This window comes from Lepus europaeus, chromosome 2 (assembly GCF_033115175.1).
Source record: "Lepus europaeus isolate LE1 chromosome 2, mLepTim1.pri, whole genome shotgun sequence".
Classification (NCBI taxonomy): Eukaryota; Metazoa; Chordata; class Mammalia; order Lagomorpha; family Leporidae; genus Lepus; species Lepus europaeus.
In genome coordinates, this window is record NC_084828.1 from 60,531,900 (window position 1) to 60,547,059 (window position 15,160).

Below are 15,160 nucleotides of genomic sequence, written 5' to 3' on the forward strand. Positions count from 1 at the left end.
CAAAATATTTACCTAGTGCTTAACGTGTGGTGCTCATTTGAGGAAGTGAGTTATTTCCATTGTGCTTCTAGAGTGGTTTGTGAAGGGAAAGGAAGCAGGTAGGGGAGCCTAGCACTTTTCAGTACTATCCTCTTGCTTTCAAGTTCACTCAGTAATTATGAACTGTTTCTGGCTTACTATAAACATGGAAATTTGAAGTTAAGGCCTATGAAGATGAATTCTATGTGTACCCCTAAAATTCTAAGGGTTTGGAAGACTATGATATGTCACCTGCTGAATCAATTTTGCTCCCAAAATGAAGGGATTCAGGTGACAAAAACTTAAATTATCACAGAAAATTTCGAATATAAACAAGGAAGTATTGTTCACCTAAACTGTACTGGCACAGTGGCACTAGAAACCAAACAATGATGACAATTTTCAAATGGTTAGTTAAGCAAACAACTTCAGCAGTGAGCTGTTGAGAAATGTTTGAGGTATGATGTGTGCTAAAATGAGTCTTGATTTGCAGAAATATGATACAAGCCCTAATTTAATGTAACTGACAGACAAGTAACAGATTTGGATCAAATGAAGGGAAGCAAACACAGAGGACAGATGGGCTGGTTTCTCCCTGATCACATTGTACTCCCCCTGTAGAGTGGAGATCAGAGCCCCTGCTCACTCCTCCCAACCCCAGTCTTGCCTCTTCTTCTTCAGCATCTGCCACAATGACTGAAACAGAAAAGGCAACTGATGTCTCTGAAGACTGCTGCGTGTTTTCACAATGGTGCCAGGATGCTGAGTTCAAATCTAGGTCAGATTTACTAGCTGAAACCTTGGGAAGTTACTTAACCAAACCTGACCTCCACTTTCTAATCTGTAAAATGAGGTTAATGTTATAATTCTTTTTTTTTTTTTTTTTGACAGGCAGAGTGGACAGGGAGAGAGAGAGAGAGACAGAGAGAAAGGTCTTCCTTTGCCGTTGGTTCACCCTCCAATGGCCGCCTTGGCCGGCGCACTGCGGCTGGCACACCACGCTGATCCGAAGGAAGGAGCCAGGTGCTTCTCCTGGTCTCCCATAGGGTGCAGGGCCCAAGCACTTGGGCCATCCTCCACTGCACTCCCAGGCCATAGCAGAGAGCTGGCCTGGAAGAGGGGCAACCGGGACAGAATCCGGCGCCCCGACCGGGACTAGAACCCGGTGTGCCGGCGCCACAAGCGGGAGGATTAGCCTAGTGAGCCGCGGCGCTGGCCTTAATGATATAATTCGAATGTAGAGGGTTGTTAGGGATATTAAATCAGTTAATTACTGCATAGAGAAACCAAAGAAAGCACCTGCCATACAGTTAGTTTCTCAAAAAATAATAGATATTATTTATTGCAAAAGGGAATGAATGTAGAAACTGAAGGTACTGGTCTTACATATTTCCCATAGGAGAGGAGTGGTTTAAAAAGGCAAGGATCCAAATTGTAAATCTATGTTGAAATCAGAAATTTAAGACTATAATTGATGTATTCAAATATTTAAGGAACTATAACTTTTAGATTCCAAACATAGTAATATATATTAATAATTTTAAAAAATTTAATCCCTGAATCTTAAAATTTGTAATGTATGTTAACATGCTTTATTTCCACAAAGACTGTAGGAGGTAAGTAGTGGAGATATTGGTCTGAATTTTAGATCAAGTTGTTTATTAGATAAGACAATCTTTGGTGCAGTCAGAAGAAGAAATGTATTTTCTATCTCAGTGCTCTTGGCATAAGTGTGTATGGCAGTATATTTCTAATTTTGATAAAATTGTATACAGCAGTGTTTTGAGCAAAATTTTATGACTCAGATAGCAAAACTATAGATTCTAGTGGCTCACATTAGCCTGTTGCTTAATGGCCATGATTGCTTTACAAGAGTAAACACTGTTACTGCATGAAGACTGTTTAAATGATGCTGTGTGTGAAGGTCAGCCATTTCAGTTTTGCTTGAAAGGCGTGTGTGGGCATTTCAAAGATGTGGATTAAAATGAAGAATATGCCAAAAATAATTGCCCAGGATATCGAGATATCTGACTACTTGCAGCTCAAGGATATGCCTACTGTGATGGTTACCTGAACATCACTTTATACATGTGTGATTTTTATTTTGTACACATATAAAACCAGCCTTTGTTAGATTCAGTACTGTCACTGATGCTGTCCTTCAGATAGACAAGAAAAGGTCACATTCCAAGAGCTCTATTCTTTCACTTTAATGCATTTAAACTGATACCTGTAAATGAATGCAATTTCCCTATGATTAATGATTTGCTGTAGCCAGAGATCTTTGTGAGTCTTGTATTCACAATTATCTTTATTGAATAAAAGATATATGTATTTGTGGGAAAAGATAACTAAGGAGTTTTTGTTATTCTGAGCATAATACTGAATCATCTCAATGTGCTTTTGTTTAAAATGTATTATTATTATTTTAATTCTAGGAAAAGCCTGATGGCACCCCAGTGTTTATTGCCTTCAGATCCTCAACAAAGAAAAGTGTGCAGTATGATGATGTACCAGAATACAAAGACAGACTGAACCTCTCAGAAAACTACACTTTGTCTATCAGTAATGCAAGGATCAGTGATGAAAAGAGATTTGTGTGCATGCTAGTAACTGAGGATGATGTGTTTGAGGCTCCTACAGTAGTCAAGGTGTTCAGTAAGTAATCTGCAGCATAACTGCTAAGTGGGATTGATGGCTGGTGTTTCGGAAAGACTGGGCTCTAATGTCTCTGCAGCAGGAATCTATTTGAGAGGACTTCTAGAGATCTTCATTCTGCTCATGCATGCTGCTCATTTCAGCAAGGATAACAAAAAGTCTGAATTTCAAATAGGAGATTTGCAGAGAAGAACTAAAAAATTATCTGTTGTTTAGTTGTGTAAAATCTCCTGAGATATTAAATACTTTTACCAGTGACACTTGGCATATAATCTTTAACTTCCAGTGACATATACCAATAAATGTTCTGTGATGTATCCATGGATACATGGCACATAGATATAATCATGCAAATCTTGCCTACCTATGCATGTATTAACTAACCATATGAAATTGCCATATTGATACACAAAAACAGTAAAATGCTGGTAAATCCAAACCATTTATAAATATATACATCAATGTGTATATACATATATATACATTTAAAAGTATATGTGTGTGTATATATATATATATATATATATATATATATATATACTGACATTTAATGCTTATTGATTTAGACCTTAAAGAGTTCACTTGGCTTAGAAAATTTCCCCACACTCTACTATGGATATGGGATACACTAAGGAAACACAGTAGAGCAGTGTTGGAAGAAATGAAAATTGTAGAAGAAACTTGGAATAATTATAGTGATCACAATAGCAAAGTTACTTTGCCTAATGATAATATACAGTTGATGTTACTGTGCTATGCACATGAATGACTTGAGGAGTTATAATTAAAGCATTTCATCTTTTAAAATTCAAATTAAAGATTACATCATCATATCTTAGAAACTACAGGAGGAAACACAGGTCTCAAAAGTTTCAGAATCTCAATCTTTTTAAATTAGGGAATAAGGTCTCACTTTCTAAATTTTGTCATTTGCTCTCTGATAAATTGACAGCACCTAGAAATTATTAAAATCAACAGGGAAGAAAGAAACCCAGAGGGCCCTCCATCGAGTAACCGTGAATTTGTTTTCTTATAATAGACCACGCAGCTAAGTAGGTCTATCCTTGAAGTATTTATATGGACTTCAAAGCTCCTAAAGTTCATGATGTGGATTCAAAGAGTGCTTATAGAATCAAAGGAAGCCTTTGTTCTTGAGAAGAACCTTGTAAAGCCACACTGCATGTTTCAGTTGATTACTTTGCAGCTGGGAAGTTACTTTCTAAAAGCCATCTACACTTCTCAGTCATTTTATGAATCAAACTAAGTACCAAATGTCAGTCATGGCTACTTCCATGAAGCACCCCAAATAATCCACATCCTGTATTTTCCGAGGGCCCATGTATTTTATCTTTTATTTCACTTTGATGTTACTCAGAGGATGGATGATGTACTGCTCAAGACACTTCCTTTTAAAGAGAGGAACCAGATATCTTGGATTATAGGCCATGCTGCCATAAATGAACCTAAACATCAGGAATGTACCACAATAGGTATAGAAATTAAGTTGCAGGCCCCTAATGCTTATGTGCATTAATTTTCCACTGTCAGATTTAATTTTTTCTTCGTTAAAACTATTGAATAGCAAGATAGCATGTAAGGAGGTTGAGAAAATCCAGGTCATTTCATTTAAAAGAAGCATTTGAGTCATTTTTCAAAATAACTTTTCCTTAAAGGATGCATATGGAAATCTGAAAAAGAATTCCGTTTGTCTAGTTTAACAAAATTTGTAAGCTGTTGTGGAATACAGAAGATTTCTAAAACTGAAAACAAACTCACACCCCATATACTGCCAGCAACCCCTGCCCCCTTCTTTTGAATGTTATTGAAAACAAAGTGATTCTCAGAAGCAGAATTTGCATTCCAGGCTGTGGGCCAGGGAGAATTTACATAGACTAGTTACCCATTGTTGAAAATGATGTTTTATTCTAGATTCTATGAGACCCATAAAATCCAATGAAGTGAATAGCTAGGCTCATGATAAAGAAAGAATTTACAGGAACATATAGAGGCTTTCCCTTTTGTTTTGTTAATAACGAATTTGCTTGGGGTCACTTTTTTGTGAAGCAAACAGCAGCTGCGACAAGGAGACTTTCATGCTATGCATGTCTATATTGCAGTCACTTAAGAGTTACTAGGCTCATCAATCAGTCCTCTGTTTCCCTCTGTTGAATCACCTAGCAACGTGCACTGTGTACTACAGAATTGAGTGTTGTTGATGAGAGCCAATCCCAGATCAGCGTGCTGCAGGTTGCCATCCCCGTGGGCAAAATCAAATTATTTTTATTCAGACTAGAGGCCATGAGTGATGACTTTGTTACCTCTAATGTAGGTTTGTTTGTTCAGTTTTAAACTGTACTGCAGATGCAAGAAATCACACCCATAAACCTGCCCATATCCAAATAAGTGGCATGCTTTGTCATCACTAATCAGCTTTCTTTTTTTTTTTCCTTTGGAGTTGAATGCCATCACAGTGAGACTGTGTCTGCATTTAATGCACATTTGAGGTTAATAAAATCATTCAGAAGCAAAGTAGACCTTTAAAGACTGAGAGGTCAAATGGGTTTCCAGAGGGCCACATGGCTGGTGGTGAAATGGAAAAATCACTGAGCTGGTCACTAGGAGAACTCGCTTTGTCAAATCTGCTCATTTCTGACCTTGAGCAAATCACTCACTCCACCATAGTGGGGCTAAGGGATTCCGTGAGAGCTTTCTCATTCTGTTACAGGGCTGCTTTCAAGAGGCAGTGAAGAGGGCAGAGGAAGGGGAGAAGCTGCTTCTACTCAATTTGCTAGCGTTCTATGTATTCAATATCGCAGCATTTTAATAATAATTTGTTCAAACAGAAAAAGACTGGGGGAAGAAAGGAGACTTCAGCTCTGAAAAAGTATTTGAATATGACAATCCCCGCCAGACTGTAAACCTCTTTTACTCTGTTGGCGCACCCTGGACTTACTTATGTGAGAGTCTGATGTCCGTGTGGACCAGTCCCTCTCCCACAATCATGAGCAGTGCTTGCTGGCTAACACAATTTATTTAAAATATTTTATCTGTGTATGTCTTTCATTGGGTATTATTGTTCTCAATGCTTTTTCAGAATTGAGTGTCCCTCACTTTGCCCTCTTCATGGAAGTTATTTAACCTGAAAGTAAAAATTTGTAGGGAAAAGAAGATGTAGACAATGGCCAGTTAAACAAATGACACCACCTACACTACATATTTCATTTTGATTCTTTAAATATAAAAATGATCAATTTTCTATCTAATGAAATAAGTAACCTCCTAAAGTGATTGCTGATGAGTACTGAAAAAAACACTTCCAAGTCACCCTATCTGGTGCCTCTGCCTTTTCTCCCTCTTTTCTCATACCAAATTGAGATATCCTCTGTGTGGTTTTTTTGATCAAAACACTAGCATACTGTTAGTTATAAGTTTTATAAAGTTATGTAAGTTTCTATAAGTTATAGAAGTTTTGCATTTATCATTATGTCCTTTCCTGGCTGTGAGATGGCTAAATACCCCAAAATATAACATTTTAATGAGTTGACAATTTCTAGTTTCTCTGAAGGCATTCACTAACAATAGCCTATCTGTGAGAGCAAAAGGAGGTACCTATTTTAGTTTATTTCTTCCTGATTGTCCCCATCTCTTTAACACAATTTCCTTCTTCTCTGGTATAGGAATCTCCTGTATAATTTCTCCAGTTGATCAAAAATAATAAAGAAAGTAGAGGGAAAAGCAACGCTGTTCCTAATTATACTAACTATTAAATATAGCTTAGCTTTTAATTATATATATTAGAAGATCTCAAATTACTAATTACCAAAAATCCCACAATCTATTCAGTTAAAAATAAACCATTTGAATCTTAGCATTGCATACCATGCCAATGGATATTGGCACATATATGCTCCTGAAGATATAGTTATCCCCTGCCCCAACACACACACACACACACACAGAGTAAAATACTGCACTATCCGATATGCAAGAAACATTACAAGATTCTGTTTAAAATATCCTTATTCTATAATTTAAAACAACTTCGGTTGGCTCTGTGACAATATTATAGCCCCTGGCTACTCCAATGAAGATAGCTGGATCAGCAAGGAAGAAGAAAATGAATTAAGACATTGTTTTATCATTTGATAAATGTTCAGTTCAGTGATTTTAGAGAAACTTAGACATGAATGTTCAAAAGCAAAATTTGGTTTAAATTAGTGCTCTTGACTAAATGACTTTAATATTACAAGTAAATTTGTAGTATTGCTTTTCCTTTCAGTTCTGCATTTGGTTATGAATTCTTGAATCATATTAAGACATAATTCACATAACTTTTTTTAAACCACTTTGGAATCAATATGTAATTTTGCTAAAATAGTATGTGTCCTCTTTTATGGTCCTCCAACTAATACACATCGATTGTTAAAATCTAATATAAAAGAAAATTACATACAAAACATGTACTTAATATAAAAGTTGTGAAACAAAAGTTTAAGGATAAAATAACTCAAACAAATGCAATAAGTTTGACTTATATCTACTCATTGTGATATTCTCTTCCAAATAGGAAGATAAGTAAAAATGTCAAGAAAACTCAACTTTATGCATCCTTTCATCAAGTTTCATTTTAGTGAAATAATAATTTTAGAAAGTATTTGTGGAAACCATGTATACCTGGCCATGTGTAAAGGACCAACCATTATTCCACAGCAAGTGTGGATGATTATGTCTGCATTGAAAACACGTCACAGGGTTTACAAAGCATAGTAGAAGCGCACATTCCATGTAAAAGGAAGTAAATATGTGCCCATCTGTTTTTATTTTTTTTAAAGAATTATTTTATTTATTTGAAAGTCAGAGTTAGAGAGAGAAGGAGAGGCAGAGAGAGAGAGAGGTCTTCCATTCTGCCGGTTCACTCCCCAAATGACCACAGCGACCAGAGCTGAGCTGATCTGAAACCAGGAGCCAGGAGCTTCCTCCAGGTCTTCCATGCTGGTGCAGGGGCTCAAGGGCTTGGGCCACCTTCCACCGCCCTCCCAGGCCACAGCAGAGAGTTGGATCGGAAGAGGAGCAACTGGGACCTGAACTGGTGCCCATATGGGATGCCAGCGCTACAGGCTGGGGCTTTAACCCACTGCACCACAGCGCTGGCTCTGTGCCCATCTGTTTCTTTTCCCTTTTTTGTTACTAATTGTAAATTAAAAAGCAAAAATAATGGTGTAGCACCATAATGAGCCCCACCACCCTCCCAGAAACATATGTACTAGTGCACTCACTGCACCAACTATATCAGACCCAGCTTACCCTATTTTCTTTAATACAAACCCCTTTTATCTCTCCATCCCCTCCTCACCTCTATTTGTGTGTGTAAGCGGGAAAGAAATGACCCTTGGTAAAACTGCCTGCCATATCTGTATGTAGAATCTAAACTTATGAGTGGATTGTATAGTTTCTCCAGATAGTCTAAGCTAACTAATACTGAAGAAGAAACTAAAAACCATTTGCCCTTAGGTTTCCTGTTAATTTTGACTTTTGATTGACCAAATAAATGAATTTAATATTAGAAATTTTTTAGGTTTTGAGAGGATGTCACTGAATGACTGCTTTTCATTACCAGAGAATTTTGTCTTGCTTAATTACAGCAAAATAATTTTGTTCATTCTGTTGAAATATTTTGGATGAACACCTCTCTCAATTGCATAAGATATTTACTATTTTAAAACATGGATCCTAAGCAGAATTCAGTGATTTAGCAACAATTACAGCTTGTAATCATGAACATTAATAACATCCAATAAAATAGTGATAACGCTGTTTACTGATATATGTGAAGCTTGAACTTCCATACCATATATTTTCTAGAAACTGGTGCCTATTTTGAGGATTGTTTGATAAACTTTATTTAATTTTTATTACCTTTCTAACAATCAGATTAGTCAGCTGTCACTTCTTGAATGTTTTCATGTTGTTTATTGTTTCTGTTATGCTTTTCTATTCTTCCTGTGTTTCTTTTTGCTATTTGTGTATCTTTCTTACATTTGAAGTTTTCAGTTGTTATATTTGAAAACTAGATAATCATCTTTCTGAAAATTGTATTAATGGAACAATATTGCTACAACTAATAATAAATAGCCTCTTCCATAATTAAGGTACACAATTTCATAGGTTGGTTTATTATTATTATTTATTTTGAGTTATAATACAAAACACACTAGCATAGAAAAAATTCACTCTAGATATTTATATTAACCTGATGAAAGTTTATGTTTTGAATATTTATTTATATCTATTTATTTATTTGAGAGAGAGAGAGAGAGAGATCTTGCATCTGCTAGTTCACAACTAAATCACCACCACAACCCAGGCTGAACCCGGCCAAAACCAGGAGCCAGGAATACCATGCTGGTATCCCACATGGGTGGCAAGGGCCTGAGCACCTCAGCCATCTCCCACTGCCTTCCCAGGCACATTAGCAGGAAGCTTGATTGAAAAGGCTATGGGCAAGACCCAAACCGCACTCTCATATTGGGATGCCAGCATTGCAAGGGTGGGTTAACCCGCTGTGCCACAACACTGGCCTCACATTTTTTTCATATAGTTTGGTGATAATAGTTTTGCTATTCCATGTAGTTTGTCTTTTTCTTGTTTTCTATAATATTTTGCATATGTACCCTATCTGGAAATTAAATTCCAAATTGAATATAATTATACAAAACCCAATTTTGATTAGCTTGATAAATACAATTAAAAATTATGAAGAAGGTGAACAATAAGACTATGAAAGGAAAAATAGTCGGTTGTTTTAAATTTATTCATCTACTTGAAAGTCAGAGTGAGAGAGAGAGAGACAGATCTTCCATCCACTGGTTCATTCCTCAAATACCCAAAACAGCCAGGGCTGAGTCAAGCCAAAGTCAGCAGCCCAGAAGTCCGTCTGGGCCTCCACATGTGCGGCAGAGGCCCGAGCACTTGAGCTGTCATCTGCTGCCTCCCAGAATTTGCATTAGCAGGAAGTTGAATCAGAAGCAGACTAGCAAGGACTTCAATTAGAAGCTCAGCTATGAGATGGTAGCATCCCAAGCAGCAACTTAACTTGCTGTGCCAAAGCACCCAGTCTGACTGGATGTTTTTGATGGTTTATTTGCATGAAGTTCATGAAAAATCAATGAAAATTAGACTATGAGGTCATTTATATTATCCATAAACTAATTTTTAGAAGTACATAATCTATCAATGACAGAAAATTAACAGATAAAAACAAAATAACCTAAAAGCAGTTTAATAAATTGTTGCTGTAATTTTTAGTCATTTGTGTATGTTTATAGAACTTCCTATATTTAAAATGCTTCTAGCCATCATCTCAAGTTCCAAATTTGAAAGATTTTCCCACATTTATAGTTTCACAATATGGCTTGACTTTAGAGACAAAATTTGAGATGCTTAGGAAATTTGGGCTTCTACATTCCCTTAGCCAGCTTTCTATATCTTGTGATTTTTGCAGCAATGTTTGTTAAGCTTCACTGGGCTCAAGAATCCCATACTGACTCGTTAAGCATGCCACTTTATGGGACTTTCCCCAGAGACTGTGACTCAATAGGCCACAAGGGACTCATTTAAACAAGTACCCTCATGATTCTGATTCATTGGATTAATGTTTTCACCTAATGAGTTGGAAGCTAGTGATGAGTAGAAAGTGTCCATACTAATCAATTAGAAGTAGTATAGCCTATTAGTATATTATTCTCTGTTTTACCATCAAATTCATATTCATTACTTATAAAACATCTAGAAAGCATTGCAGACAGATTATGCAAAGGAATTGTAAGCACTTACAATAACACTAAGGACCATAAAGCTAACATTAGGAAGAGAGTCCTACCAGATTTCCTTATTCCAGATTATGTAGGAAAGTCTGTTCTTTATTCTTACGCTTATTCTTCTGCTTTGGATAAATGAATTGGTTTTTTTGCTATAAAGTAAATCATATATGTCATTTTTTCTTTTACATATACTTAAAAGCTTTCTTTACTTAACTTTAGAGCAACCATCTAAACCTGAAATTATAAGCAAAGCACCATTTCTCGAAACAGAACAACTACAAAAGGTAAGACCTTGTTTTTGATGACCTCTATTGAGTCTAGTGTTAAGTGATTGCTCCAGGCCTCACAAGCCAAGACAAATAAAACAGACTTTACCTCTGTGGAGATGACAGTGTTGCTGGTTCCAAACAAGAAGTATGCAAAGGCACACTGAGGCACTGTGCTCACTCTCTCTTGTGACCATGGAACATGAAGGATGATGTGGTCATTTCTGATGGGAGGAGTCTCTCTTATTTACATTAATTGGATGTTTAATAGAGTTATGAAAGACACATAGATTTTCTCTAGGCCAAATGTAAAAAAATAGGTTAGCACATTTAGGCAACTGCAAGTTTTCACACTGTGGAAATTTTAGATGCTAATGCAGATGGCAGGAGAATGCAGCAAGAGATAAATCCAGAGAGGGAAAGAAAGACTGGATCATGACAATCCTTAAATCCCACATGGGGAGTTTGAGTCTTATCCTGTCGACATATTAAACATAAAACATTGAAGTAAAGAAGTGAGAAGATCAGCTTTGAGCAAACACTTTAGCACAGATGTGAAGAGATGCTATATTGAAGTGGAGATAAAGTTAGAGTTCTGTATCAGGCACAAAAACTAAGTAATAGTTTTTTTTTTTTTTTCTTGCAAATTGAAAGGCATATATTTTCCTATGGGAAAGGAAAATCCAAAATCTGGAGTTCTTTGAATAAGATTAAATTTTATTGCATAATAATATATGATAAACTGAATAGTGAAGTTATAACACATTTGAAGAAAACTGTGGTAATTAGTAAATACAGTCTCTGAAATACATAGTATGAACTGAAGAGGTAGCCCTATTTTAATACCATAAATGAAGCTTGCATATGAAGACCTATGTAACATGGTAATAATCAATGTTAATGCAACTCAGTTATTTGGTTAATGTTGAAAATAAATAGTGTAAAAGTGAATTTGGTAATGTTTCAAAGGGAATATGATTTTATTAATAACAACTGCATGTATTGTGTTTTTAAAAGGGCAAGCTCTATCTTTAAATGTAAAGAATTATTTTTATTCAAGAAAGCATGTATTCAGTTTTGGAAAATAAATGGTTCAAGAAACTACTACATTTACTAAAATTTCTGGACCTTCCAAATTGATAGCACCTGTTTGAATCTATGTATTAAGGTTTCCCATTTGTTTTGCAGTTAGGTGACTGCATTTCAAGAGACAGTTATCCGGAGGGCAACATCACATGGTACAGGAATGGAAAGGTGCTACAACCTCTTGAAGGAGGTGGGTATGAGGTGGGCAATAAATTCAGATGGCTTGTTCTAATTTTCTCTTATTGAGGTATTCTTTAAGACTACCTGGGATCTAACTACGTTGCCCTATTTTGATGCATGATGTTGTGTTTTGTTACTTTAGGTATGCTATAAATCATTAAGTGATTTTTAAACACTATTTTTAGCCTTTCTGTAGAAAAGTCAAGGGCAGAGAAAATTAATTATGTGTATGGCATGTTCTAGAAGTCAATAATTAAAGTGAGTGGAAGATAGGATTCCAGGAGTCTATTTATGTTTATGTCTCTGATTCATGGCTTTGAGAAGACATCCTACCTTGCTGCATGTCAATTTTTACTCCTGTAAAATATAGTTAGAAGGACAAAACAACTTCTCAAAGATGGTGTGATGATTAGCTAAGCATTGTGATTTTCCAATAAATGACCCCATCATTGATGTTCTTTATTTTCCTCAGCTGTAGTAATAATTTTTAAAAAGCAAATGGACCCAGTTACTCAACTCTATACCATGACTTCATCCCTGGAATATAAGACAACCAAAGCTGATATACAAATGCCATTCACCTGCTCCATAACATATTATGGGCCATCTGGTCAGAAAACTGTTCATTCTGAACAAGCAGTCTTTGATATTTACTGTAAGTAATTCAATATGTAACTATGTAATTTCAGTGCATTAAAAATATTAAAGTGCTATTACCCAATGCTCTTTGATTTCTTCTTTTAAAAAAGATTTATTTATTTACTTGAAAGAATTACAGAGAGAGATGGAGGAACACAGAGAGAGAGAGAGAGAGAGAGAGCGAGCTTTCCATCTGCTGGGTCAGTCCTCAGATAGCTGCAACAGCTAAGACTAGGCCAGGCCGAAGACAGAAGGTTTATCTGGGTCTCCCACGTGGGTGTCAAGGGCCCAAGCACTTGGGTCATTTTCTGCTGCTTTCCCAGGCCATTAACAGAGAGCTGGATCACAAGTGGAGCAGCTGGAACACAAACGAGCACCCACATGGGATGCTGGTGTCACAGGTGGCAACTCAATCTGCTGCAGCACAGTGCTGGCCTCAGTGCTCTTTGATTTTTCATTCTAACCTCCCACCCTAAGCTCTTGACACTCAAATAATCTCTTCTTCCTTGGGAGACCTATTTTACCTGTCTTACAATATCTTTCACTCTCTATGTTTTTATGAGCATCTATTCTGTATTCATTTAGATGCTTCTTTAAAGATAAAACCTCTAGGGGCCAGCATTCTGGCGTAGAAGGTAAAGCCACCGCCTGCCATGCCAGCATCCCATATGGGTGATCCTTTGAGTCCCTGCCGCTCCATTTCTGATCCAGCTCCCTGCTCATGTGCCTAGGAAAGCCATGGAAGATGGCCAAAGTGCTTGGGTCCCCACACCCATGTAGGAGATTCAGAAGAAGCTCTTGGCTCCTGGCTTCAGCCTACCCCAGCCCTGGTCATTTTGGCCATTTGGGGAATAAACTAGCAAATGGGATCTCTCTCTCTCTCTCTCTCTCTCTCTCTGTGTGTGTGTGTGTATATGTATTCCTCTTTCTGTGTAGCTTTTTCAAATAAAATAATCTTTAACAAACAAAAGATAAAACCTCTAACTTGGTTGGTTTACGAGTAGTCCTCATCCCTGGATCACCATTATGAATTTTGTAGTAATTCAAAAAGTCCTATCATCATTTTTTAATACATGACAAGTATAGACTGGTAACTGACTTTCTAATAAGGGATTATCACTTTTTTGAGGTTACTTATTATAGTAATAAGACCAATTAACTATTTAAGATGTATTCAAAGATAGTTTGGTTGACTAAATCATAGATTTGAAACAGAACATTAAGTTACAAAGAAAACATGATTATCTATTCTTTTACTATTTTACTTACTAGTAAACAAAGGCATGGAAACTTGCCCTAAATTGCAGGAGATATTGGAATAAAATCTTTTTTCCAGTGCTGTGTTCTGTTTGGGTTCCAAGATAATCTAATAATTATGAACAAAAAAGCTGATACCCCAGCCCTAGTGCTGTCAAATACTGTGTTTTTCTAGAAAAGTAGCTTAATTACTCTAAGTCTCAATGTTCTTATCTTGAAATAGGAAAAATGTAATACTTAACTCATAGTGTTGTTGTAGAGATTAGGTGAAATCACAGCTGTGAAACAGCACATTGCATCACACATTAAATGCTCATTATTTAGTACTATTGTCATTAGCTATGTGGTGATTGTTGCTACATAAACATGGAGCTAGAAAAAGACTTTTACTTTATCTGTGTTTCTATTTTGGTTCCCTGAGGCACAGAATCTTACACATGAACAAAACTGAAATTACAAATCTGCCCTAACATTAAAGGATTGGTTTGCCTTAAACTTTGTAAGTTTCAAGTTTCATTTAAAAGCAGGGAATTAAGAATGTTTTGTGATGTATAGCTTATCTAAAATCAAACTATGATTTGTGTAAGTGAAAGCATAATTCCTCTATAGAAAATACTCAATTGGCAATAACCCAACTTGGCATGAGTTCAGATAAGATAGATGAGAAACTCAAGATGAATAATAAGAATCGGGGAAATGGCTTAAGAAAGAATAGGAATGTGAGTGAGTGTCAGGCATGCAGAGTCGAGTGGACAGTGAAATCCTTGGATGAATGGGAAGGAAATGATCTTACTATGGCTGGTAGTACAGTGTATTTGGCATCGTTTTTGCGAAGGCTCAGTGTGCTGGCCTTCCTGGTGAAGACACAAAGGGCTGTAACATGTAGTCCTGACATCCAAGGAGTTTTCTACTCCAGAGAGAAACAAGACATCGGCAACAACAAAAGGAAATTGTCAAGGCAAGGTGGCAAGTAGTAAGTGGCATAGGAACTCAGTGAAGACTCAGGAGCCCTAGGAGAGTGACTGTTAAGCCACGTGTGTTAGAAGATCCTGAAGGACCTATTAAAACACAGGCTTCTGGATCTCACCCCGGGTTTTGGATCCAGTTGGGGAGGTGCTTGTCACTTCACACTTAAACAAACCCCCAGTGATGCTAATAATGCTCTTATTGACAGCCACCCTTGAAGAACCACTACTCTGGGAAGATTTCAGAGAAGAGAAGGAGAGCTAACAGAAA

General features: G+C 36.7%; 1 protein-coding gene across 3 annotated transcripts in view; it reads left to right on the forward strand.

Moving 5' to 3' along the window:
- ALCAM (activated leukocyte cell adhesion molecule) overlaps positions 1–15,160 on the forward strand; it is a 212,791-nt gene that overhangs the window by 158,640 nt on the left and 38,991 nt on the right. For all 3 annotated transcript variants that reach the window (XM_062207469.1, XM_062207459.1, XM_062207450.1), the window contains exons 3-6: positions 2,457–2,676; positions 10,716–10,780; positions 11,951–12,038; positions 12,501–12,683. In XM_062207469.1, coding sequence (XP_062063453.1) covers positions 2,457–2,676; positions 10,716–10,780; positions 11,951–12,038; positions 12,501–12,683 — 556 coding nt within the window. The remainder of the gene's footprint in view (positions 1–2,456; positions 2,677–10,715; positions 10,781–11,950; positions 12,039–12,500; positions 12,684–15,160) is intronic.